The sequence below is a fragment of the Sapajus apella genome, unplaced genomic scaffold (assembly GCF_009761245.1).
Source record: "Sapajus apella isolate SASKATOON/1434 unplaced genomic scaffold, GSC_monkey_1.0 scaffold23, whole genome shotgun sequence".
In the NCBI taxonomy this organism is placed as follows: Eukaryota; Metazoa; Chordata; class Mammalia; order Primates; family Cebidae; genus Sapajus; species Sapajus apella.
In genome coordinates, this window is record NW_022436963.1 from 31,011,306 (window position 1) to 31,036,646 (window position 25,341).

The window sequence follows — 25,341 nt, forward strand, 5'->3', positions numbered from 1 at the left end:
CAATGTGGCATATCAGATGCTAAGAGTGAGTGACCAGATCTGACATTAATTTATTCACTAACATCATCTTTTAAACTAGTGCAACCTTTTTGTAAAGCAGTGACCATATCTACTGAAAGGGTTGGAGTATACATCCCTCTAACTTAGTAAATCTACTTCTAGGAATCTATACTTAAAGAAAAAAAGCCTGCTGATTGTGCATGTAAAAACAGACATATATGGGAGGACTTTTGCTGCAGGGTACAGTTGGAAGCAGTCTAAATATTCAGGAGTGTTTCATCAGATCCTGGTACATCCATGAAGTGGGGTGCCTTGCACATAGGTACATCTTTATAACCCTCCATGGAAAAATACCCACAAGACATAACTGGAAGTGGCAGAAGGATAACTATAGTAGGAGCACATGTATGTCTTTTTTTTTTTTTTTTTTTTTTTTAAGAATGTCTTTTTTTTTATTTTTAAGATAGGATCTCACTCTGTCTTCCACACTGAAGTGCAGGAGTTTGATTTCAGGTCACTGCAACCTCCACCTCCCGGGCTCAAGCAATCGTCCCACCCCAGCCTCCCCAGTAGCTGGGACTGCAGGCACCTGTCACCACATGTGGCTTATTGCATTTTTTTGTAGGGCTGGGTTCTTGCCATGTTGCCAAGGCTGGTCTTGAACTCCTGGACTCAAGCGATCCCCCAGCTTTAGCTTCCCAGAGTGCTGGGATTACCGGTACCATGCCCGGTCTTCTTATGTTTTCTTGAAAATTAAAAAACTTATATACATGGATTAAAATATGGATGACTGTGCCTCCAAACTGCTAGCAGTAGCTCTCTCTGGGGCTTTTTTTTTTTTTTTTTTTTTTTTTAAACTATATGCAGGTTTTACAGTGAGCTCGTGTTATTTTTTCACATAGCAAGATTTCCAATTTTGAGAGTTAAAGACCATAATACTTCAGTGATACTCAAGTGTCGTTTTCTCTCAGTTAAAATAGTTGGCCCTACTTAGTGAAATATTACTGGTTTTTCATCAGGTAGCCAGGCAACCCTGAGTCTAAGGAACAGACTAGAATCGTTGTGGCTGATTGCGCCAGCCGCCTTTGTGCTCTCCCTCCCAAATGCTGTGTTCTTGGCATGTATCTCAGGCCTCCCAAGTTGACATTAAGTGACAATACTGCCAGCCATCTTAGAGTTGTGGACTAAACCAGCCTGGACCTTGGATTTCTATTAATGCCTGCTGATGCTTCTCGTGTAGACTTGGTATAAATCTTGCTGGAGTCAGTTCGTTCAGTAGTATCTGTCTAAGAGTTTCAGCTGTTTGTCTTTAAAGTTGGAGAGGTGCTATTTAAGTGCGATATTTCTAGTAAGCCTACAGGAATTGACATTTTTGGCTTTTTTCCCATCCAGATCACCAAAGGAAAGTGTAAATTGCATTTCTGCTTTGAATTTATATGCAAGATTCTAGGGTGTTATTTATGTAAAGAATTGTTTAATCAGCCGTGAATTGGGGACTTCAAACATTTTAACCATATGCTGCCAGATTGTTCATCATAAAATTTCCTTCTCTCTCCCAGAAACTGGCGAGAGTTTGGCAAGTGAGTTCCTGTTCTCCGATGTGTGCAGGGTGGAGACTGGGGAGAACTGTTCCTCTCCTGCACCCAAAGAAGGTAGGACCTCCAAGCTGTAAGCCTCGCGTTCATATCGGACTCCCCAGAGGCTTAGCTGATGCAGGTGATGTGAGAAGCTGATCAGATTTACTGCTCAGGAGTAAGGCTATAGCAAAGCGGAAAGGCTGGGAGAGAGGAGGGAGAGGAAGGGCAAAGAAGGCTACACACCAAGAAAAGATCTGATGTGATTCAGCTGTTTATACTGAGTTATACTGAGGGCCCGCTGCTTGCCAGGGACTATGGTGTCCTTTAAGAGACAGTAATGTAGAGAAGGATGCGGGCAAGCTTGTGATTGCTAGAGAGTATGTCCAATGCTGGGAATAAGGATAGAATACAGAGGATAGGCACTGGCCTACTACTGGGGTAAGCGTATCATCAAGGAGGTGATATCCAAACTATAACAGAAGACTGTTGATATTCTAAGGAGAGGGAATACTATATCTAAAGGCTTAAAGATAAAAAGGAAAAAACAGCAAGTTTGGGGAGATAATGCTTATAAAGAAGGAGGTGAGTAGCAAGAAATGAAGCCACAGATACAAACAAAGGGCTAGACCATGAAGGGTCTTCTGTGTCAGACTTAGGAGGTTAAACTTCATCCAAAGGATGATCAGGGGTGGTTGAAAGATAAGTGATGAGATCTGTGTTTTGGCAAAACCCTTCTGCAGCTGGAGAAAGGAATGAGGCAGACAGCAAGCATGGCTCTTACTGCATAAAGCAGTGAGAATGAACAGTCGTTAAGGCAGTTTATCCAGAGCCCCTGCCGTGAAGTGTCCCTGGATTTAGTCCTCACATTATCCCCAGTGAGGAACCTGGGTCCTGTGGTGTAACTCTCATCTGAGAGATGCCTGTGACTCAGAGTAGAGAAGCACCTCATCTGACGAAAAAGACTGTTTGCAGCTGGGTCTGGGGTTTAAAACCTGGAAAGGACAGGGCATGTTTTAGATCCCACAGAGGGAGAGCAGTAATCCCATAGCTAGAGAAATTAACATGAAAACAGAGTTGCCCAGACCACTTTAGCTTTTGAAAGAAAGTACTTGGCTCTTGATTTATTCTTTCGTGTGCCTGGTGAGATGGCATTCAGGAAACAGGATTTCAAAATCCCGGTCTCTCCTTTCCCCTCACGTTTTCTGTCTGTTATTACTTGCTGTGTTCACAGAGCTGGTCCCTGCAGAAGAAACGGAAGAGGATAAAGAGCACACATGTGAGACGCTGCTGATGTGCATTGTCACTGTACTGAGTCACGGGCTGCGGAGCGGGGGTGGAGTAGGAGATGTGCTCAGGAAGCCGTCCAAGGAGGTAAATTAATCCTGAGGGGAAGGAAGGGCAGAGGGGGTGGGTGGGGTGGGAGCACCATGCAGTGGTGTTGAGTGTAAACTGAAGATGCAGAGGAAGAGCTGGGAGTAGGGCTGAGTAGCTGCGGAACTAGCTTGTCAGGCGTCTTTCCTCCCTATCACATGAGGAGGTGCCACAAAATCAGCTGCATGGAAAGGGGTAGCTTTCACTCTCCGCTGAGTAGACTTAGGGACTTTTCCCGTCAGCATTAGGTCTGATCCAGCTGAACGCACGTCCAAGTTCCCTCCGGGCTGTGTCACACAACAGTTGGAGAATTCACAATTGAGACGGGGGATATGAAAAGAGAGGCAGCTTTGAGTTTAAAAGTTTAACGCCCAATTTAATTTCTGCCCAAGTAGATGAGGTCTCACTTGAGCTGGGCGGACCAAAGGGTTGTGAGGGCCTCAGACTCATTCAGACACCTCTCTTTTCCAGGAACCCCTGTTTGCTGCCAGAGTGATTTATGACCTCTTGTTCTTCTTCATGGTTATCATCATTGTTCTTAACCTGATTTTTGGGGTTATCATTGACACTTTTGCTGACCTGAGAAGTGAAAAGCAGAAAAAGGAAGAGATCTTAAAGACCACGTGCTTTATCTGTGGTGAGTGAAGGCCCAGGTGGCAGACGCACGTGGAGACTGCGAGGGTGTGACGGACTGGGTGTGTGCCCGACTGGGTGTGTGCCCGGTTATGCGGGAAGGGGCACTGGCTGCTTCCTCTTGACTCTCTACCCTCAGCAGTGAGTGAGGTTTTACTTGGCATTTATTCTGCTAGGATGTATTTGCAGACCTGGGTTCTGACTGAGCTTCCACCACTTACTTTGTAACCATCATTTAGTCATTTAACATCTTGAAACCTCCTTTCCTCATCTGTAAAATGGGTACAATAACATGTCCTTCTCTGCATTATTGTGAGAATCAGGAGAGACAGCATATGTAACACTCCTAGCTAGAACCTGGCGCACTGTAGGCATGGGAGGAGAAGTAGTGAACTGCTACGTAAAAGAGGTGCATGGGCACCAAAGAAAAAATGTTCAGTATAACTATGGGAAAATATTTGTAAATGTAAACTAATCATGGAGGAATCCGGGAGCTGAGTAATCGTTTCAGGATTATTCATAATATGAGTACTAAATACATAAATTTCCTAGTGGTATGTATGCTAAAAAAAAATGAGCATTTTCCAATTAAAGACTTAAATTCTTTGCATTTTGCCCCCCCTAAAACCTTTTTAGGCTTTTTGCATTGGCATAATTTCAGAGTTACAGAAAAGGCATGACTGTCCAAAGAATTTCTGCATGCTCTTGACCCAGATTATCCAAATATTAATATTTTATCTCATTTGTTTTACACACAGACACACACACACACACACACACACACACACACACACACACTCTCTCTCTCTCTCTCTCTCTCTCTCTCTCTCTCTCTCTCTCTCTCTTTTTGAATGTGTGTGGCTGACAATGATGCTTTCTAGTCCTTAAACATTTTAGTACACGTTTCCTAAAAACAAGGACATTCTCTTGTTATCTACAGTATCGTTATCAAAATTGGAAAATTAAAACCGATGCAACACTGTTACCTAATCTACAGAGCTTATTCAAATTCCACCCTTCGTTCCAATAACGTCCTTTGCAAACCCCACCTCCTGTGGGGTTTCAGTCACCATGCCTCCTTAGCCTCTGCTGACACTGTTGAAGAATATAGGTCAGTTATTTTGTAGAATGTCCCTTGATTTGGGTTTGTCTGATGTTTGACGATAATGTGGTTTTCCACAGGAATATCAAAAACATGCTGTTGTGTTCTTCTTGTATCATATCAGGAGGCACATAATGCCAGTTCATCTGGTAACTTGTGATCCCGGCTCACTGTAACCTCTACTTCCTGGGTTCAAGCAATTCTCGTGCCTCAACCACCTGAGTAGCTGGGATTACTGGCGCCTACCACCACACCTAGCTGATTTATTGTATTTGAGTAGAGGTGGGATTTCACTGTGTTGCTCAGGCTGGTCTCTAACTCCTGAGCTCAGGCAGTCTGCCCCTCTTGGCCTTCCAAATATGCTAGGATTACAGGTGTGAGCCGCTACACCCAGCTGTGATACTAACATTGTTGATTTGGTTAAGGTGCTAATTACCATGTTTCTCCAGTAACTCCATAAAGTTACTTTTTATGGAGAGATACTTTGACACTTTGTGAACATCATGCTATTCGTTAACCTTTCATTCCTTAACTTTAGCATTCATTGATGATGTCTGACTGAATCTATTATGATGATGGTTGCCCAATGATGACTTTATTTCTACATTTCTTTACTAGCTTTTTACTGTAAGAAAGAATTTTTTCTTCTCTCCACATATGTACGTATATTTCTGTGTTTATATTTGTAACAACATGGACTCATGGATTTTATTTTATTCAATGGGCTGTAATCCTTCACTGTCATTATTTATTTTGATGTTCAAGTTGCTTCAGATATAGCCAGTGAGAGCCCTTTCCAGGTGGCTTCTGGGTTTAGTTATATCATCATCATTTTCTATGTACTTTCTTATGTTTTTGGCATCATAAGATATTCCAGGCTTAGGCTCACCTTGTACATTTCCTGACCCATCCCTGGAATCAGTCATTTCTCCAAAGAGCCCTGGTTCTTTTTATTGGAGAAAGGTATTTAGAAGCCAAAATTTGGGGACTGAGGGTGCTCATTCCTGTTGGTGTGCTGCTGCTCCCAGGGCTTATTAGGATACAGATCTAGAGGAGAGGTGTATGCATCTGCCTATGTGTGAATGTATCTTCACACATCTGTGTCTATATGTATGAAAAAGGATGAATTCATACTGATACTTTTCCTTCCATTTCAGCATTACAGGGTTTATTCTCTCTCTGTGTTCTTTTCTCAGGCAGTGAGGAATCCAGCTCCCATTATCCACAATATATTTATTTGATTAATCCTAGAATACACAGAGACTTGAATTGCTCACCCAGGCTTCTGCAAGTTATAAACCTACCAGCTAGAGTTCAAAATTTGTTTAAAGTTCTTTTTGTCCTTATTCTGTCTCCTCAAGAAACCCTAACATATCTGCATTTTGGCATTTATCTGGGCAAATAGGCCTCATACTCCCTGATTGCCTGCAGTATGTGAGTGTGTCACACACATTCTCATTTTACCCCTAAACACTCCTAGGACCTAGATGGTAGTCTTCCCATTCACTGACAAGGCTGCTAAGACATGTAGAGATGAAGCAGCAACTGCTAGGTGGCAGAGGTGGGATTCAAACCCAAGTCTGTCTGACTCACAGCCTGTTTTCCTGCCATAATGTGAACATGAATGCACTTATAAGGCTGACAGAATCCAACTCTTCATAAAGACAGGAGTGAAACCATAGCGTCCTCTCTACTGACAGTTCTGTCATGGATTTTTTTCTTTACCAAGACTGCTCAGCTGGGGCTGGGGGGCTTTCTGTCTCATTTTCAGGCTTGGAAAGAGACAAGTTTGACAACAAGACAGTCACTTTTGAAGAGCACATCAAGGAAGAACACAACATGTGGCACTATCTGTGCTTCATCGTCCTGGTGAAAGTAAAGGACTCCACCGAATACACCGGGCCCGAGAGTTACGTGGCAGAAATGATCAAGGTGAGTGGGAAGGCCTCCCAGGAGCAAGGTGGACTTGGCCTGGCTTCTCAGCCTTGAGCAAGGCCCCGGCAGCCCATGGGGGAGCTCAGCAGAAAAATAACCTCCGATGTTGCCTGAGCCCTTCTCACAGATGAGGCGCTATGCTCTGTGAACTTCGTGTGTTCTTTTGAGTGATCCTCAGAGCCATGAGGCAGGTGGTATTTGCTTGTGTTAATGGGGGAAATGTTGAGCTTCAGTGAGATTAGCACATGACCATGGAACTGGGCCTGGGATTCTAATCTGGATCAGACTCCACAGCCCAATTTCCGATCCCTGTATTAATCTGCCTCTTTTCTCGATAATGCTTTTCCTCCCCGCTTCTTTTTGAATAACACTCAGTTTCTAAGAGGTGTCTGAGAGGCAAAGTGATTGCTCACTGTAGTTCAGCATGGTTTGTGTTTGCTCTCAGCCTCGCCTTTCTGGGAGACACTCTGCTAATCATTAGGTGGTGATCATATGATGGAGGAATTTGAGTCCCAAATTAATCTTCATGCTGATGGGAAGTGTGGACCTCATGTCCCTGGAGGCAGGGAAGCTGCTTCAGGCTGTTAGAGTCTCTTCTTGGTCAGGGCTTTGCAGAGGCACCAAACATGCGCTGTGGGTGTCCCGGGCCAGCTGTCCTTTCAGACCTGTGCTTTCTGAACACCATTAAAATGTTCAGGGGTGGTGGATGGTGGAGTGAGAAGCATGAACTGTGAAATCGGGGGAGTCTTTGTGATTCACACCGCCTCCCTCTGAGGAGAAGGGGCCAACTCTCCTTCCAGTTATCAAGGACTTGCGTACTCTGCCTGATAATGACTTACGCTAAAGGAGCCTGCTTTTTATGCAGATGTAATTTTTAAGCTTTTTATGTAAAGATACTGGAAGTCAGGTCTGTTCAGATAAGTATCATTATTGACAGGCCTAGAGGCAGCCAGGCTTTCAGTTTTATTGCTGGCAGGTCAGTGGTTGCATGGTTGTATTTCCTGAATACCCGGATTACACAGGCACAGAGGCCTCTCCTAGGCTGTGGAGGGCTTTCTGGAGAGACTGTGCTGCCTGTACCCTTGAGGTCCTTAGAGTCAAATTCTGTGCTTCTCAAATTTTGATGTACATATGAATCATCTGGAGGGCTTGTTAAAATTCAAATTCTGACTCAGCAGTCACTGCCAGGACTTTAGATATTCTGCATTTCCAGCAGCCTTCCAGGAGATGCAGAATCTGCTGGTCCAGGGATCACCCTTTAAGTAGTAAGAGCCTAACAGAGGAGACAAAACAGATGCCCACTTAAGATGACTCTCCAGACAGGTTGTGTGAATGATGAGGAGAGGTATTCCCAAACCTTTACATGTATTTGGCCCTCTTTGGTTTGTAAAGTCCTTCCACCTCTAGTATTGTATCTGTCATTAAAGTTATCCTCCATGGGGAACCCGGAGGAAGGGACTTCTAGGATGGGGAGGGATGGATGGAGGCTCACAACAGAGGTAACTTTTGAAAAAGGTTTTGAAAGAGCGGACGAAGTGACGAGTGTTATCAATTAGCAAAAAGAAAGGAGAAAAACATCAGCACAGAGCGGGGAGAAAAAGACACAGGTTGCAGAATGAGAATTATGGGTTATCCCTTTTACAGATAAAACAGGTGGGGGGTTAAGCAACTTCATAGGAGCAGCTCAGAAGGAACTGAGCCAGAATTCAAACCAGGCTTGGCTGACTGTAGAAATCGCACTCCATAATCATGTTGTTAGGAAACTGGGAGGCTGCTGGTGATTCTGGGAGCAGACTCCTATTTTTAAGCAGATTAAGGATTCTGATGAGTGCCAGTATGGATTTCCACAGGTGAGGTTTCCAGGGTCAGGACACATTAACTGAAAAGTCCTTAGTTTCTTTCTTTTCCTCCAGCTGTTGACACTGGCAAATTAAACCCTACTCGATCAGCATTTATACAGACAGACCCATCCACATGCACAGATAGTGACCTTCATTTGCATTTGCTGTCTTAACGTCAAGAGGAGGCCTGTACCGTTCACCCTTGACTTATGTTCGTTCCTTTTCTCCCCTAAGTTTGTTCTCTTGTATCTAAAGTGTTTGAACGGGCCCTCTCTTGAAATCTTCCAGGGGCCAGTTTTGAGGTTTTCTGTTAATCACCTTACTGTCCAGTCACAGAAAACTCTGGCACACTTTGGGGTTTCTGTCTCAATCGTGGAGACTTAAAGGCGTCTTGTGAGCAGTCACTTGATGAGGATTAAGAGTCAGAGTGACCTGTAGTCCGCCACCCACCCAACCCGGTCAGAGCTCGCTGCGTGGCAATACTGTGAGAACCTGGGCCTTTGGTGTGCTTTCCCCATCCACATCATTCTTTGATTATATGAGACGTCTTGTCAGAAAACCTAAAAATCTACAGCATCAAAGAATTCTTCTCTGAATGCTAAAGCAGCTGCGGAACCAGGTGTTCTGTGCACTAAGTGGTGGCTCAGTGTCAGATCTACCAGCTCAATGGCGGTGCCTTCTCATTTCTGCTATTTGCTGTGGTGTTTGGTCTTGAAACCATGTGAATCCCTGCCGGGGACTCCTAAGGGCGCATTAGCTCCCTCAGGGTAGCAGCTGGGGTGCTCAGCTGAGTCATTTGGTGGGGGGAGGGGGAGCCTGGGGCCCCTTGGGACCTCAGAGCTGCAGTACAGAGGCTACAAGACCACCTGCGGGCCCCACTTAGTCACCCCCTGTGGAGGCAGCCACAGCTGAGGCAAGGCCCCCACAAGCCTTCCCCCTAAGGCGGGGAGGCATCCTAACCACTGGTGCTGGGGGGTGGAAATCAGTAATCTCTTTGATAAGCCAACCCCAGGAGGCCGCACCTACTCCAGTGTGGAGGACAGAGAAGCGACAGCTGATGGTCAGTGGCAGAGATGGAAGGAAAAGCAGGCTGCAGGGCTCACTGCCCTCTTGCTTACCTTATGCTTTTGAGACAGGCTCTTTTAGGGTATGTGGTCCCTAGGAAAATCACCTCTTGCCTAATTGCAGAAGGCTGGGGATGTTGGATTCTTCTTCAGCTCTCCTTTAGCCCGTGGATGAAGATCCCAGAGACTCCTAGAGACTTGTGGAGTGGCACCTGCCAAAGGTAACCCAACAGAACCAATGGAAAAGGCCTCAGATAGTGCTTGGGCAGGGGTGGAGCCCAGCTGCCCTGAGAGCAACTCCCTGCAGACAGCAGCATCAGGGATGGTAAACGGGTTTTCATCTCAACCCACAGCTAGGTCATAGAATATACCTGGGGCACTCTATTGAGAGGGGTTCTTGGAAACCCAGGCTGGAGAGAATGACATTTGATGAGTCATGAAGGAAAGAGCTGTCTGTGTGCGAAGTCATGGCCCGCCCTGCCTAGACCCATGTCCCAAAGGTGCATTCCCTCCATCGGTGGCTGCCCAGTCATGTAAAAACACAGCAGCCTGGCTGGACCAGACACTTCACCTTTCCTAATTCCTGCTGAAACTGGCCTGCAGACAAGGGGACAGGGCCTCTTCTCTCTGTGGATAGAAACAGTTCACTTCTTGTCATCTCTGGAGAGAGGGAAAGAGGGAACATGCGAAGAGTCTCTGACTTAAGTTGAGAACTCTGCAACCAGCTGTTCATCACAAGTTAATCTTGTTTGAAAGTAATAGATCGTGTTATTTTCCTCTCCCCTTCTGGTCTTTCTCTCTCTCCTTTCACTGGAGATGGGAGTATCCCCATCAAAGCTGGGGCCAGGTGATGTCTGTCATGAAGTCCTCACTACCCAAGAAGTGGAGGCAGCAGATCCAAGGTGAGAGTTTCCGCTCTGCACCTTCCCTCGCCGTGTGACCCCGGGCAAGTCACAGGACTTTGCTGACCTGGGTTTCCTGTCTGTACATCACGGTTCATACCACCTCACACATCCGCTGGGTGGTAGACGTGAGATAAATGCGAGCTGGCAGGTGGGAGGGACGCGTGGAGGGGGGGAGCAGGTAACAGAACAACTGAGCAGTGGGCCCAGAGCACACCAGCCAGGAAGCAGGGGCTGCAGGCTGGCAGCAGAGCTGACAGAAGCATCGTTTCCTATGGTTCTAAGACTCTGCGAAACACCTTGGCTGTGGGCACGCCGACACTAAGAAAAGTCAGAGTGGGCATCTTGACTCTAAGTACTTCCTTCCCTGGAAAATCCCTATGTCTTCTCTCTTGAACTTTAAATCTTTAAGCGTCCTTAAAAGTTGAGGCAGGGCATGGTTGACATTAGTGTTCTTTTCTCTGTTGAATCGGGCACAGACACTTGTGAATTCCATCCATGTCTACAGTGTTTTCCTCCACTTGCTTTTACTGCCCAGAAGTAGAGCTTTCATTGATTTGGGGAGTGGACCCCGAGTTCTGTGTATTCAAGGCAAGCCTTAGATTAGATAATGAAATCATTCATGGTTCACTGGTAGATTTGTCCTTCAACTCGAGCACCTGATGGAAGGTGATACTGTCACCCAAATGACCAGGGGAAGCGAACCCTCCTCCACTGTAACTCACAGTGCCACTCAGTCCCTGAGATGCAGTCTCATATTTGTTGACTTAGGACCCAGGCAAGTCTATGCTTTCAGAGAAACGTGACTGTGGGGTGACCAGACATAGCCCTTGGCAGATAAAGGGAAGCGGGTGGGAAAAATAACTCCTTTCCCTGCAGGAACCTGAATTTTGGTGCCATCATAATTTTGGTGATACCCTTTTTTAATAAGCAAATTTTTATTAACCTTGATCTGCATTTAAGTTTTCACAATAATTTATGTGCTACACACCCTTTTTTGAATAATTTTAGCACTGTGTGGCTTTGCTCTAGTGCCAACTAAACTGAGAATTTGTGTTAGTCTATAGATGATGATTTGAAGGGCCATTATGGGAGCTATTTAATTGGAGTTAAGTGGTGAATTCATTATGAGCACTTTGCCTGAGCGAATTTAGATAGTGCACCCTGGGCGTGTTGTAGGTAAAAGACCAAATATTTGACTCCCAGCAAAGAAACAGCAGCCCATTTTTCTAGTACAGTCAAGTGCAGGAGACTACCTTATTCTTGAAAATTAGAAATTTGAGCAGCATTAAGAAGGAAGGTTGGCAAAGAAGACCGAACAGTAACTTCAGTACACAATAGTAATGATATGGAATAAGTAAGTGCCCAGCAACAAATGAATGGATAAAGAAAATGTGGTGTATAGACACAATGGAACACTATTTGGCCATATAAAAAAAAAAAAAAAATATAAGAATGAAATCCTGTCATTTGCAGCAACATGGATGGATCTGGAGGCCATTATCTGAAGTGAAATAAGCCAAGCACAAAAAGAGAAACACTGAATGTGCTCATTTATATGTGAGGGCTAAAAAAGAAATTGATTATGTAGAGACTGGAAAAATAGAGAACAGAGACTGGGAAGAGTGAGTTGGGGGAAAAGGGAGAGGATGAAGAGAAATGGGTTAAGGGGTACAAACATACAGTTAGGTACAAGGAATATGTTTGATAGCACAGTAGAATGACTATAATTCACAAAAATGTGTGGGGCTCAGGTGATGGACACCCTAGATACCTTGATTTGATCACTATGCCCTATATACATGTAACACAATTTCACAAATATCCCACAAATTTGTACAAATGAAAAAAATATAAGGCATCTCTTCTGCTAATTATAGATTTCACTTCTATATCTTGGAATTCTGCCCTGTTAACATAACCCTTATCTTTTCAGAGGTGTGTTTTTGAGGGAATGGTGCATAAAGACAGAGTGATCAGATAGAATACTGTTCATCCACATTTCAGAATGTCCTGATACCCTGGACTGCTCTGGCTCCTTCTCTAGGACAGGATATTCACTGGACAGTGAAATGTTTGGGGAGAACCTGCCTCCCCATGATAGCTGGAGTGTTCTAGAATGTACCAGGGCTGCAGTTTCTGGAGGAGCAGTCTGTGCTGGAGTCTGCTTTCCCTGGGAAGGGCTGATAGGATGGTAATGAATAGGTCGTGTGTAATCAGTATGCATGAAATAAACACTGTATGTGCATGATCTCACTTAATCCTCATCACAGCATAGTAGGTAGCACTATTAACGTCTTACAGATGGGAATCTAAAACTCAGGAAGGTCGGGCAAATTTTGTAGGGTCGCACTGCTGGGAAGTGCTAGAGCCAACACTGAAATGCAGAGCTGCTGAACGAGAACCCACCCTCGGGTTGTCCTGACCCACATATCCACGTGTGGTCACTGATGTGGTCACCTCTATGCACGTGCACACAGCTCTCCTGTCAACCTGCAGCCATTGGTTGGCTGGTGGCATCTGGTTTGGACTAGCACATCTTGGACTTGGATCTGCTTATCTCTCAGCCCTGACCCCCAGGGATACTGAATTACCCTCCTTTAAAAGAGGCAAGATGCAGGAAAGGCCGCTTAGCGGGTGAAGAGGAAAGTGGGAAAGAGGATCTCCCGGGGATGCTGACTGGCTAAGGCGTAAATCAACAAGATGGGAGTTAGACGGGGTGTGATTCTTAGAGCTGCTGCTGCCAGTAATCACTGCTCAGACAGCCACCTCAAAACTCGAGGGGTTGTTGAGATGGTAGGATTTCAAGAAAGGATATCAGGCACAGCTCTTGCAAAGGATGTATCTGAAATGTATGTTGATTTTGACCTGCTAAAATATGATAAACTTCACTACCCTCACCTTAGCTTGAAACAGGGAATGATACGTCCTTTGTGGCTCAATTTGGGAGGTGTCTAAGTAAAAGGAGGAGGACGATTCACTAGAAGCACAGCCAGACTAGAGCTTCCACACCCAGGTGACTCATCTAAATTAGTATAACTCCCTAATAATTACACACGAGAATGTCTGGTCCATCATCTTTTAAGCCTGGTGCTTTTTCTCACAGCAGGGGTAGACACCTCTCTACCTTCTCTCTCTGCCTCTCCTGCTCCGTCTTCCTCACCCTCAACATTCCATTGGAGATTATCCAGTTTGTTCCATTACGGGTTAGTTCACTTGACCTCTTTAGAAACTAGCTATACAGGGATCCAGAAGCAAAGCAGCAATTTTCCAGATCAAAAGTAGTCTCACTGTGGCAGCAAATGGGATGCTCTCTGAAGGTGGTGGGGTGCTTTTGCATAGGAAGGGAGAGTTCAGGAACCCACATTCCTGGAAAATGCTTTCCTAAAAGCTTCAGGTAATTTGCTTCAAAAGAGCAACATGCAAAAGACCCTTTTTGCCTGACAGCACCTCCTGGCAAAATTTCCAAGCAAATAAGTTCTATTAGCGAATTCAGCACTACTAAACTTCTGTAAGGAAACATTATGAGAAGATTCAAAAGCAGTAGGACATCTAGCCCTTGTGTTTATGTGTATTTGATAAGATGATATAGGAAGCAAACAAAGAAAGCAACATGTTAACAAGGGCAAAAGATCAAAATGGAAACAGAATACCTGCGTGCCACTACCTTCTGTTTAAAAGGGGACCTGGCTGAAGTCTTGCACCTTTCTTGACCCAAGAAAGCCTGTGAAATCTGCAGACACTTTCTTAAATGAGGACAACAGCTTCCAACCTTAGGCAGTTCAAGAAACCAAGTGCAGGGGCTGGAGGGAGTAGAGTTATCTGTGGATCGTAATTAGGTCACAGTAAGGACCTAGGTGTGGGGGAAAGATGGTGGCAGTAGTGAATCAAGAAATGAGCATAAAAATTCACACAGCCTTCATGGGGCGTCTCAGTTTAAGGAAATGAGAAGTTGGAGTCCCGGCCAGATAGCACTTAGGTGCAGGAGAGAGGAAGGGCGAGTCCAGCAGGGCGTGCCCTTAACCCTCCTCTGACCTTTCCACCTGCGTGTACACCTCCTCTGTGCAGCATCAAGCAGGCAGGTCCTGGCTGTTGATAAAGTGGTGTGGACGCCGTCTGCTTTGTGCAAATGCATGGTGATGGGTTTGGGCTTTTATTCTGAATTCCAGCGAGGATGTCAGGAGGAAGGGCGTGCCTGGGTATGTTCCTAGAAGATTGATATTTCAGCGTCAGTAGTGCTGAGCAGCAGCTTTCCTTGTGGCCCAACCTGGGAGGCCACGAGCATTGGTTAAAATGTCACCTGGGCTCTGAAAGCCCTGCGCCGTGGGTAAGGAGACAGCCTGTTTTGCCTGCTAAACACAATTCCCAGAATGCCTCCTGAAGTTAGCTGGCACCCCGGCAGCGGCAAGAATATCGGAGCAGGGAGGAGTGAAGAGGGATTTGGCACCGGCTTCCCGGTGGCTGGAAACAGTGTGTCAGCATCATTGGACTCGCCGCCCAGCCAGCCAGCCTCTCACCCCACCCTGTGCACTTGAGCTTGGGTTCATGTCAGTGGCAGCTGCACAAAGCAGTTGCTGAGCTTATGTTTCCCCACCCAGCCTCAGAACACATTCTGCCCTTTAGTCTAGAGGGGATGAAATCACCCCTTGTCCCATGGAGCACTTCACAGGCACTTTTCTTTTATCGTGAAGCACTTGGCATTGGGGCCCCAGTTCTGCAGTGACCTCTCAGCACTCCCCTCTGAATTTCCTACATCCTGACCTTCATGGAGGGTGTGCCAGGTGTTGTTTGTAGCAGTGAGTTGAGCAGAGCCCTGATCCGCCCTGAAGGAGCTTGTGTGCTAAGGGAGAGCATAGGGCGTGAGCCAGGTATACCCAAGAGTCTATTCTGTGAGTCTGTGCAGGACATGAGGGTTATGCACAGACATCATTCCATTAGCCACTGAAGACGGCCTCACCGTGCATGAAAACAGTTCTCCCCGTTGGCTAGTTCGTCCAGGGATGTATGGATGTATGTTTGTCCATGCTTTATTACACATATGAAATAGCTGCATACATGCACATTTTCCCCAACTTGGCAGATCTGATAAGCTCCAAAGTGCATTTTCTCCCCCCGTCCATACCTTGACCCACCCTCCTGCTCCTTCCCCGACCGCAGACTCCACTGGGTTGCCTGACTTGCCCTTTACTTCCAGACTTCCTCACTACATTTGGAACTCTCCTGCCTCAACTCCTTTATGTCCTGTGTATTCTAAGTATTGACTGTGTCTGGTAGAGCTGGACTGTAGTATAACAGGATACGGAGAAGTCTGTAACCATAAAAATGCAGTTATAAAACTGCTCTTACCTGGAAAATGTTCTGAATGTGACTGTCTACATCAAGTATATGTATTCAGAGTTCTTTAAAATCTAAGTCTTTACAATGAAGCCTACTGTCATGTCTCTAGGGAATGTGAGAATGGGGAAGAGATGTTAGTTTTAGGGAGAGTCATTTGTGTGTGAAAGCTATACAGGTGAACTTGACTGAGTTTTCACCTTTGACACATCTTCTCTCTTCAGGGCCTCAGTTTTACCGCCTATAAAATGAGGAAGTGGAATCAAAGGGTCTCTTGTGCCCGTTGTAGCTTTGAGATTCCAATAAGCAACATTCAGAGTGGGGACAGGAGTTCGTGAAAAATGAAACAGGAGGGTGTGAGCCTTAGGGTCTATGTCAGGAGCAAGAATGTGGCTGACAGGAGGGAGAAGGGGACACACTAGCTGTGTGAACACGCTAGTAAATAACGGGTCAGAGTACAAGGGGCTGGTTAGAAAAAGGGAGGGTTTGGAGAAGATGAATTTGGAGCACATCTACATGACAGATGATCTCTTTCTCCCTAAAGAGATCTTGCCGTGTGGCACCGTTCTTCCAAACCAGTCTCAAGTCAGTAACAGTGCTGGTAGCTTTCTCACCTCTTTATGAAGTCCTGTGGATGGTGAGAAGGATAACATCTTCCATCACTTCTTTCTCAGTGTGTCTAGGCAGGGCTGACCTTAAGTAAAACTGTTTCATTTCAGAGCTTTCCAGTATAAAAGCCCATCAGATGATAAAGCTGGGATGGAACGTGGTTGTGTTGAAGCAGCTTATTGGTGAGGGTGTGTGTGTTTTCAAAGGTAAATGTATCTTTCCCTGAAACAACAGCACAGAACTTTGGAAAGATGTTTCAGTAAGTTTAAAACAAACATAATATATTGCTATATAAAAGTAGTAAGAGATCAAAGTTGAATACTAATGGAATCCAGAAAAGAATAGAAGAAAACCATGAAAAAATAGCTAAAATCCTTATCCGTAGCCACTGGGAATGTTCTGGCATATTTCTTAGCTAATTCAAAGTGCCCGGGAAGTTGCCTAAGTGAGATGTCCCAGCTTGGACACTGATGTGGGGAGAAGGGTGAGTGAGCCTGATTGTTCTTTATTCAGAGTCTCAAACGGGCTTGCCCTGCCCTTGTCCAGCATAGGCGGCCAGTCCCACCTTTCTCTCCTCCTGTGACCTCTGGTTTCCTCAGCCTGGTAGCCTAGGTGCCCGGGACCCAGCTGTACCCTGCAAGTGTGCACCCTGTGTATCACAGTCCCCGTGGGTGCCCAGGGAATGCTTCACCTGTGGCCCCAGAATGACTTGAAAGGATGATTCTGCGGCTGGCTCTTCCTCAGGATTTCATCAGAAATGGGTGTGTTCTCTCTGCTGGGATGAGCCCATCTTTGTTGTGCTGTATCATCCAAGAACAACTATGGAGTCTGGGAAGGGTGACTGGTCATTCCAGTCCAGCCAAAGATTGTATAATGTGGCCTGTTTTGGTAATGTCATTCAGAACTCAAAAGCAGAACCAGACTGACACCTTGATTTGTACAGTCTGGATACCCTTCATGTGGCTTAGTTGGTAAAAAGAGAAATCGGTATCCCTAAACTTTTATCCCAAAGAAAAGAACTTTACACAGGAGTTGAGCACTGAAACTAGAGTCAATACCTGGATTGCAGCACTGACTCTGTCTCAGTTCTAGGCAGATGGCATACTGATTTATAATATTTTTGCATAATGCTTTCCAGTTCATAGGACGTTTTCACAGCCATCTGATCCTTAAAGTAACCCAGTGAGGTAGCTGGTGAGGTGATCTCTTTCAAAAAAAAGGAAAAGAAAATAGACCAGGTTGGTGAGCTAGCTGACTCATTCACCATCCTGTATACACACAACTGAAACTCTTCTTATTACAGGCCATTGCTTTTTCTCCTGACACACTACCGTCACAAGGCTGTGGTAGAAATGTACAGAACCTGTGAAATACAGGGATATTAATATGCCTGTGGTCTGTGGTAACTGCACTTTTCAGACAAAGAGAACTGAATTCCTTCCACGTGGGGCTGGCCAACAAATTCCGGGTGTGGAATTCCATTTTTAAAAAATTAATAGACTCACAAGATAGAAGAAGAAAAACATTAAAAAGAAAAAAATATTAAAACCATATTTTTTAATAAGATTAAAAAAATGTAGATTTTTCTTTATTTGAGCAGTTTGAGGTTTACAGAAAAATGGAGCACAAAGTACAGAGTTCGCATACACCCCCTTCTCCTCCTCCTGACTCCCTGCCAGTTTCCTCTGTTAGTAACGTTTTGTATTATTGTGGCCTGCTTGTTAACATGTGACTTACCAATATTAGATACATTGTTATTAATGTCCCTCCATCATTTGTGGCTTACTTTTCATGTTGTGCATCCTGTGGGTTTTCACTATGTAAATGACAGGTATCCACCATTACAGTATCATACAAGTTTCATTGCTCTAAAAACCTCTGTGTGCCTCTGATTTATCACTCCCTCCCTTCCTCCCGCTGAGCCTTAGGCTGTCTCTGATCTTACTGTGTCCAAAGTTGGGACCCATTTTTTAGGGGTTTTTTTTAAACATGTATAATATATATATTATATATATTCTGAGACAGAGTTTTGCTCTGTCACCCAGACTAGAGCAGCTCACTGCAACCTCTGCCTACTGGGTTCAAGCTATTCTCCTGCCTCGGCCTCCTGGGTAGCTGGGATTACAGGCCCATGCCACCACACCCAGCTAATATTACTGTATTTTTAGTAGAGACAGGGTTTCACCACGTTGGCCAGGCTGGTCTTGAACTCCTGACCTCAGGTGATCTGCCCACCTTGGCCTCCCAAAGTGCTGGGATTACAGGTGTAAGCCACCGTGCCCAGCCTATAATAGATATTAAGTGGCATTTCAGAGCCACTGAACATAGTTAAAGATGACTATTTTTTCATCCAGACCAATAGATTCTGGTTCTTTGTTTTTAGAGGGTTTTCGTTTTGTTTTGCTGTGATCTTAGAATAATTAGCTCTAAAGATTAATTTTTTTCTTCCTCTTCAATGGAAATAATCACCCTAGCTCAAAAAGGGACAAATGATTTAAAGTCCATTAAGTATCCCATATTTCTGCTTTTGAAGAGATAAATATTATCTTCAATCCTCCTCCTCCTGACATTTTCTGAGGGTTTAAATACATGGGAGACCAAATCTCTGTTTCCAGGCCTACCTACTCTGTACCCTCTTCTAGTCATTTCTGTAACCTGAGCAACCTTAGGCATTCTGGGAGCTTCCAGTTTGTCTTCCTTCCCCGTAAGAGCAGTAGAAACGATGCTGCCATTGGGGTTGAAAAGACCATCTCAAGGGCAGAGAAAGCAACAGGACCACTTTTCTAGGACCCATCTTCTCTCCTATGACCCTTTCTTTTGCCCTCAATTCCCCCCTCCCTCCACTCCAATAAACACCTCATTCTCTGATTTGGCTATAAAAGATTTGACTATAAAAAATGTTCCATTGTTTAGGTGGTAAACATAATACTGTACCTGAGCAGACCTTCTCTGAGGAGGTGATTGATTACTCGGTAGTCTTTCTTAGAACAGCCTCTTCTTTTGAACCTGGGAAGTAAAAAAAAAAAACCCACTTCTCAGAATGATTAGCATTTGCATCACACAATCCAACTTCCTCCTCCTCCCTCTGTCTCTCTCTCACACACACTCACTCTCTCTCACTCTCTCTCTCTCTCTCTCTCTCTCTCTCTCTCTCTCTCTTTCTCTCTGTCTCTTTCCAGTCAAGGACATTTCAAGAGGTTGGTCACTACCACCCCCGTGTCTAAAACTTCAGTGTTTGCCTTCACAGGGACTTTTCCAACTTTACCTAGAAAAGAACTAACCAGAAGCTTAGCACTTGTGGTCAGCCTGCTTCCGGCTGTGGCTTCAGTTAGCTTGTCTGCTCCGAGAGAGGAAGCACTTGCTGTGACGGGAACTGCACTGGCTGGATTGTAGGAGGACCAGGGCAGACAGTGCCTAATGGCATTGGTATGTGAGATGCCAGCAGCAAGGAGTGAGCAAAGCAAAGCAGAACGAGTCAGATCCAGTGGCAGATTCGGCCAGCAGACACTCAGTGACCCTGTAATCCTCTCCCCACTGCATACACACACATCCCAAGATAATTCACAATAGACAAAGTTTCTTGCTGAAGATGACTTTTCCAAAAATGCATTAGAAACCAAGATACTGAGACACATTTTTGATCTTGAATAGATAATGCAGGCAAGATTCTGCAAACATTCGTAGGCCTTCAGACTCTGGCTGGCTGGAGAGGCATGAGGGACAGACTTCACTGGAGTCATTCAGCGCTCAAACGACCTCAGAGTTTTGTATGAAAGTCTTAGCTAGAGAGAAAGTAATTGGATTCAGGTGTTCTCTCTCTGACCTATTCCAGTAATTGGGTTAGTCTAAACATTTGCACTGTGCGATTTAGATTCTCTGTGTAGAGGGGGACCCTGCTGGTGGGGAACCTTATACCACACTAGAGCCTATCCTACACAGGGTGCAAAACCAATGAGCAATTGAGAGAACAGTTTGGCTAAAATTGCTAATTAATTTTAACTACCAGGTGCTCCTTGGTAATTTGAGATTTAAAGTCACAGCCCAGGACGATCATTTAATTAAAACACTGGCAACACCTAGGATCTCACATTTGGGGTTCTACCCACTTCAGTGCAGAAAAGATAATGCTTGCTAGTGGGATCCCTCCTAGCCCGGCTTTTCATTATTAGATATTTAGGGAGGCAATGGGGAGAATCTGTGTGGTGGTGATTGATAAACTTCTAGACCAGAAAATCCTTTTGCTATCTTTGCATTGAAGGCCTCCTGTGAAATGGAGAATGAGGCTTTATCCCTAGGATGGGAGCACATGGCCCATGTGGCCTGCAAAAAGTATGACCTTCTTTGAAGTGCTGGGTTTTATCTTTAACATTTGATTGAGCACTTTGGGAGGTGGAGGTGGTTGGATCACCTGAGGTCAGGAGTTCAAGACCAGCCTGGTCAGCCCATCGCTACTAAAAAATACAAAAATTAGCCAGGCATTGTGGTGCATGCCTGTAGTCCCAGCTACATAGGAGGCTGAGGCATGAGAATAGCTTGAACCTGGTAGGCAGAGGTTGCAGTCAGCTGAGATGGCACCACTGCACTCCAGCCTCAGCGACAGAGCGAGACTCCATCTCAAAAAAATAAATAACATTTACCTTTCTCTTCTGGTCTAGGTAAGTTTTTAAGTTTAATATAAAAATATTTCCATCATTTACCATTGATTAAAATGGATATTCAATGTTCTAAAAAGACACAGTATTTCTCTATATGGCTTTATGTACCCCTTAGGTGAGGCCATCAAGTCCCAGGATTACAGGTATCCCATGTAGCAGCACAAGACGCAGGACTTCAGTGCCTCTCCACCACCACCGAGGCGAGGGGCACCGATGCCAGGAGCAGCCCTTGGCATGCTGATAGGTCCCATTTGCGTCTTCAGCACACACGCTTTAGGCACTCACACTTGGAGGTAGGTAGGTAGAGACAGGGGGAGCTCCACAGAGGAGAAGAACTACGCTTTGGGACCTGGCCAGTGACCACAGTTCCTGGACTAAAGCAGCTTGAGGACAGAGACCTTGTCTTTCTCATCTTTAGATCCTCAGCACTCAACCTCATGCAGGAAACAAATTGTAAAAGCTTGGTAAAAGACTGTTAGACGGAGGAAGTCTGTGCATTTTGCATTTATTCAAAGACCCTTCTGAAATCATTGCTTGGAGGGCCAGGAATCACATATGGCATGAAAAAAGGTGAGGATCTGCCATGAAAAATTCTCATTTTAATCCATAGTCATTTGGTCACTTGCTATTAGAATAAGGGAGAAAAACTGTTCCTTAAACTTTTAGCTATGTGCAGACTCTTGCGTTGGTTTTCTGGAGTCTTTTGAAGGCCTCATTAATGTGGACTCTGTTTGGAAATCTGTGTTTTCTATTTTTATAGAAGGTTTGCTAAGCAAATGAACATATGAAAGATTTGAAAGCCAGATTTTAGATGGATTCACTAACATTTTAGGCAGTTTAGCATTCATTTGCATGTCAGTAATAAGTGAGTTACAGGTGAGTTCTGACTACTAGCAGTGAGGACTGGGGATGTCCATTGTCTCTCTCCCCAGGTCTGGTCAGGGAGGGCGGCCTTTCACAGATCTCCTGTTGCCCTGTTTCCCTCCAGTCTTCACTGTCCAAGCTGCTCCTGCCTGTCTGCCCTCATCCCCAGCTGCAGCCACACTGGAGCTTTACTGTGCCAGTGCCCTCTGTGAAATGTCCTCACGCTTGCCCAAGGGCTAACCTTCTTTAGGGCCACGCCTTGCTTGAAGAAGATTCTTGCCAGTCATTGCATGTCAGGTCTTACTTGGATGCTACTGTCTCTACCGCTCTTAGATACAATATAGCCTACATTATTCCTTTTTGTTTGTTTTTAGAGAGTCTTGCTGTCACCCAGGCTGGAGTACAGTGGCGCAATTATGGCTCACTGCAGCCTTGACCTCCTGGGCTCAAGTGATCCTCCTGCCCTAGCCTCCTGAGTAGCTAGGACTACAGGTGCCCACCACTATACCCAGCTAATTATTTTTATTTTTTGCAGAGATGAGGTTTCACTCTGTTGCCCAAGCCAGTCTCAAACTTCTGGCCTCAAGCTGTCCACCCACCTTGACATCCCAAAGCACTGGGATTACAGGCATGAGCCACCATGACTGTCCTGTTAAAAAAATCTAGATGATCACTTTCCTTAACTAAATCGTAAGCACTTTGATGACAGGAATTCTATCACATACTCAGGTATCAAAACTGTTTCTCCTTTGAGGGGGTCCAGGATGCAGTGACCATGTCTATGTTGCTCCCTGTAGGATCCTCAACATTGTTGTATCCAAAGTGGGATTTTGGATCTTTTTTCTTCAATTTGTTTTCCTCAATTGAGGTCAGTCTGCAAAAATATGTAGCAGCCACCGTGAGTATCTAGGACCTTGTGCTATGTGATCTCTCTGCAGCTGTGCTTTGGTTTGTGGCTTCAGCAGCCCAGCCCACATCATCCCTCCTCCCCTCGCCCTAGTGGGAGTGAATGATCACCAGTGACCCGTCACCTATGTGTGCCGTCTTCTGAAAAATGAGGTTTCCTCCTCTCTTACAGTTGCATAGTCCTTGAAATGGGCTCCTTCCTTGGTGGGAAGACATGGCTACGTCTGAAGGACTGACACAGGGGAGATGAGTGTAGTCAATGATAGGTCACTGCAGCTGCACGGCAGAAAACTGGTTACAGAGGGGGAAGCACTTTGGGTTTCTAAGCTAGTCATCTCTGAAATGGAATATTTTTTTAACGATCTTTTGCCCATTGCTCTGTGATGGGAAATTGATGAATATAAGCTAACATTAAGACACATGAAGTGTTTATGCAGAGTATAGGAAGGTAGAGACTGCCCTTTTTCTCCTCCAGCAGTCGTGGTAAGCAGCCCAGGCATACTACTTAAGCATTTGTTACCAAGGTCCATGTAGAAAAAGAATAGCATATCATTCTGTCCTTCCATAGCTTATACTAAGGTGGTTCCTGCCTTCATAAAGCTCAGAAACTAGTGACTGTGACTCTGCCCACCCACCCACCAATATCTTAAGCAAACACTCTATGACACCTTGTTGTCAAATGTAGTATGCTTCTTGTGGTAGCTTTCATCTAGGTCTTATATGGCTTCTGTATCGCTAGGTGGCCTTAGGTCATGATACAGTTTAATGCTCTCACTTGATTTGTAATGCTTGGACGTGTCTCATGAAGTATTTTAAATATATTGATGCCTTCTACTATATACAGCAGAGGTAAGCAAACCCAGCCTGCTACCCACATTTGTAAAGAAAGTTTTATTGAAACATGGACATACCCATTTATTTATTTACTGTCTGTTTGGGGGTTATAACAGAGTAGTTGAATAGTTGTTACAGTGACCGGGTGGCCCACAAAGCTGAAAATATTTACAGAAAAAAATGTTTCCGACCCCCATGGTGTATACAAAGCAGCAGTTACCCACCATTCTGAGTGTGTGTGTTTGGGGGAGAGGGGCTTGATTTGTTTTAGAAAGACCATTAAATGTATCCTTACAAGATGAAACTGGTCCAGGTGAGAATGACACCAGACATGTGGAATGAGTCAGTTTTCTTCCCCTGGTCTCAGGATAAGCTTTTCTTACTGTTCATTCCTGCCTCTCTGTACAGAACTGATATATGCAGCATGCTCTTTGGGAGAAAGGCATATGTGGGCAGAAGGAAGTGAGGTGGGAGGAGGAGTTGTCCCATTCTGTTAACCAGTAGTGAGAAATACTGTTTACAGGCATAAGCTATAGACATCAGAAGGATGGAGATGGACGGGGGAGGAAACTGAATGGGCCTTTCTTAAACTAGTTGCCAGCACTCATCAACCATTTCAGGCTGGAAGGAAAAGGAAGCAAGAGGAGTAGTTTCCGTAAGCCCACAAATGAGGACCTTGACGGACGGAGGAGCCGATTTCCCATTTCAGCCTCTTAATGATCCCTCAGCCACGCAAACGCATACGTGCACATGTAGCTGTTAAGTGCCAGAACACTTGGGACCTTAAAATTCACCTCACTTCGAGTGTTTGCAAAAGGTTTTCCCAGTATAATGCATTTTAAAATACACAGCATAATATGAGGTTCCTGGAGCAGTCAAATTCATGGAGACAGAAAATAGAACGATGGCTGCCAGAAGCTGGAGGGAATGGGGTTAGTGTTTAATGGGGATGGAATTTCATTTGGGGAAGATAAAAAAAATAGTTCTGGAGACAGATGATGGTGATGGTTGCACAGCAGTGTGAATGTACTTAATGCTGCTAAACTGTATGTTTAAAATGGCAAATTTTATTTTATGCATATTTTACCACAATTTTTAAAAAACAGCTCATCAGCCATGTAATTTGCAAAGATCAGAGCAGCAGTGGCAGTATTCAGATTTGGAGATTAGGACTCTTGTTTGGAACCTATGTTTTCCTTACATTTAAATTTAAAGCGACTTCCTCTTAGAATTAAGAGTTTCATTTGTATGCAATTAAAAAGATAGATAGCTACTGAACAATTAAAATACACAGCACACTAGTTCTGCAATAGACAGAGGTAACCTAATGACAGTTAGGTTAGGAAACATGGCATGGTAAGCTGGCCTTTGTTGTTTTTACCTCTAGAAGTGACTCAGTCTCTCTCTCTTTTTTAAATGTGGATTCTAGGAAAGAAATCTTGACTGGTTCCCCAGGATGAGAGCCATGTCATTGGTCAGCAGTGATTCTGAAGGAGAACAGAATGAGCTGAGGAACCTACAGGAGAAGCTGGAGTCCACCATGAAACTTGTCACGAACCTGTCCGGCCAACTGTCAGAATTAAAGGATCAGGTAAAGAAAGGAAATCCCAGTCCCTATCCCCCGCTTCACTATCATCACAGCATATCTGATGAGGGAAAATCAGTAGTGCTTATGTTACAATGTTGACGGGCCTCACCTAGATGGAAAAGGGAA

The 25,341-nt window shown here is 44.8% G+C and overlaps 1 protein-coding gene across 1 annotated transcript in view; it reads left to right on the top strand.

Moving 5' to 3' along the window:
* The window catches only part of ITPR1 (inositol 1,4,5-trisphosphate receptor type 1), a 346,432-nt gene that overhangs the window by 310,448 nt on the left and 10,643 nt on the right, over nucleotides 1–25,341 (top strand). The window contains exons 55-59 of the mRNA XM_032290649.1: nucleotides 1,560–1,652; nucleotides 2,809–2,948; nucleotides 3,420–3,585; nucleotides 6,455–6,615; nucleotides 25,057–25,218. Coding sequence (XP_032146540.1) covers nucleotides 1,560–1,652; nucleotides 2,809–2,948; nucleotides 3,420–3,585; nucleotides 6,455–6,615; nucleotides 25,057–25,218 — 722 coding nt within the window. The remainder of the gene's footprint in view (nucleotides 1–1,559; nucleotides 1,653–2,808; nucleotides 2,949–3,419; nucleotides 3,586–6,454; nucleotides 6,616–25,056; nucleotides 25,219–25,341) is intronic.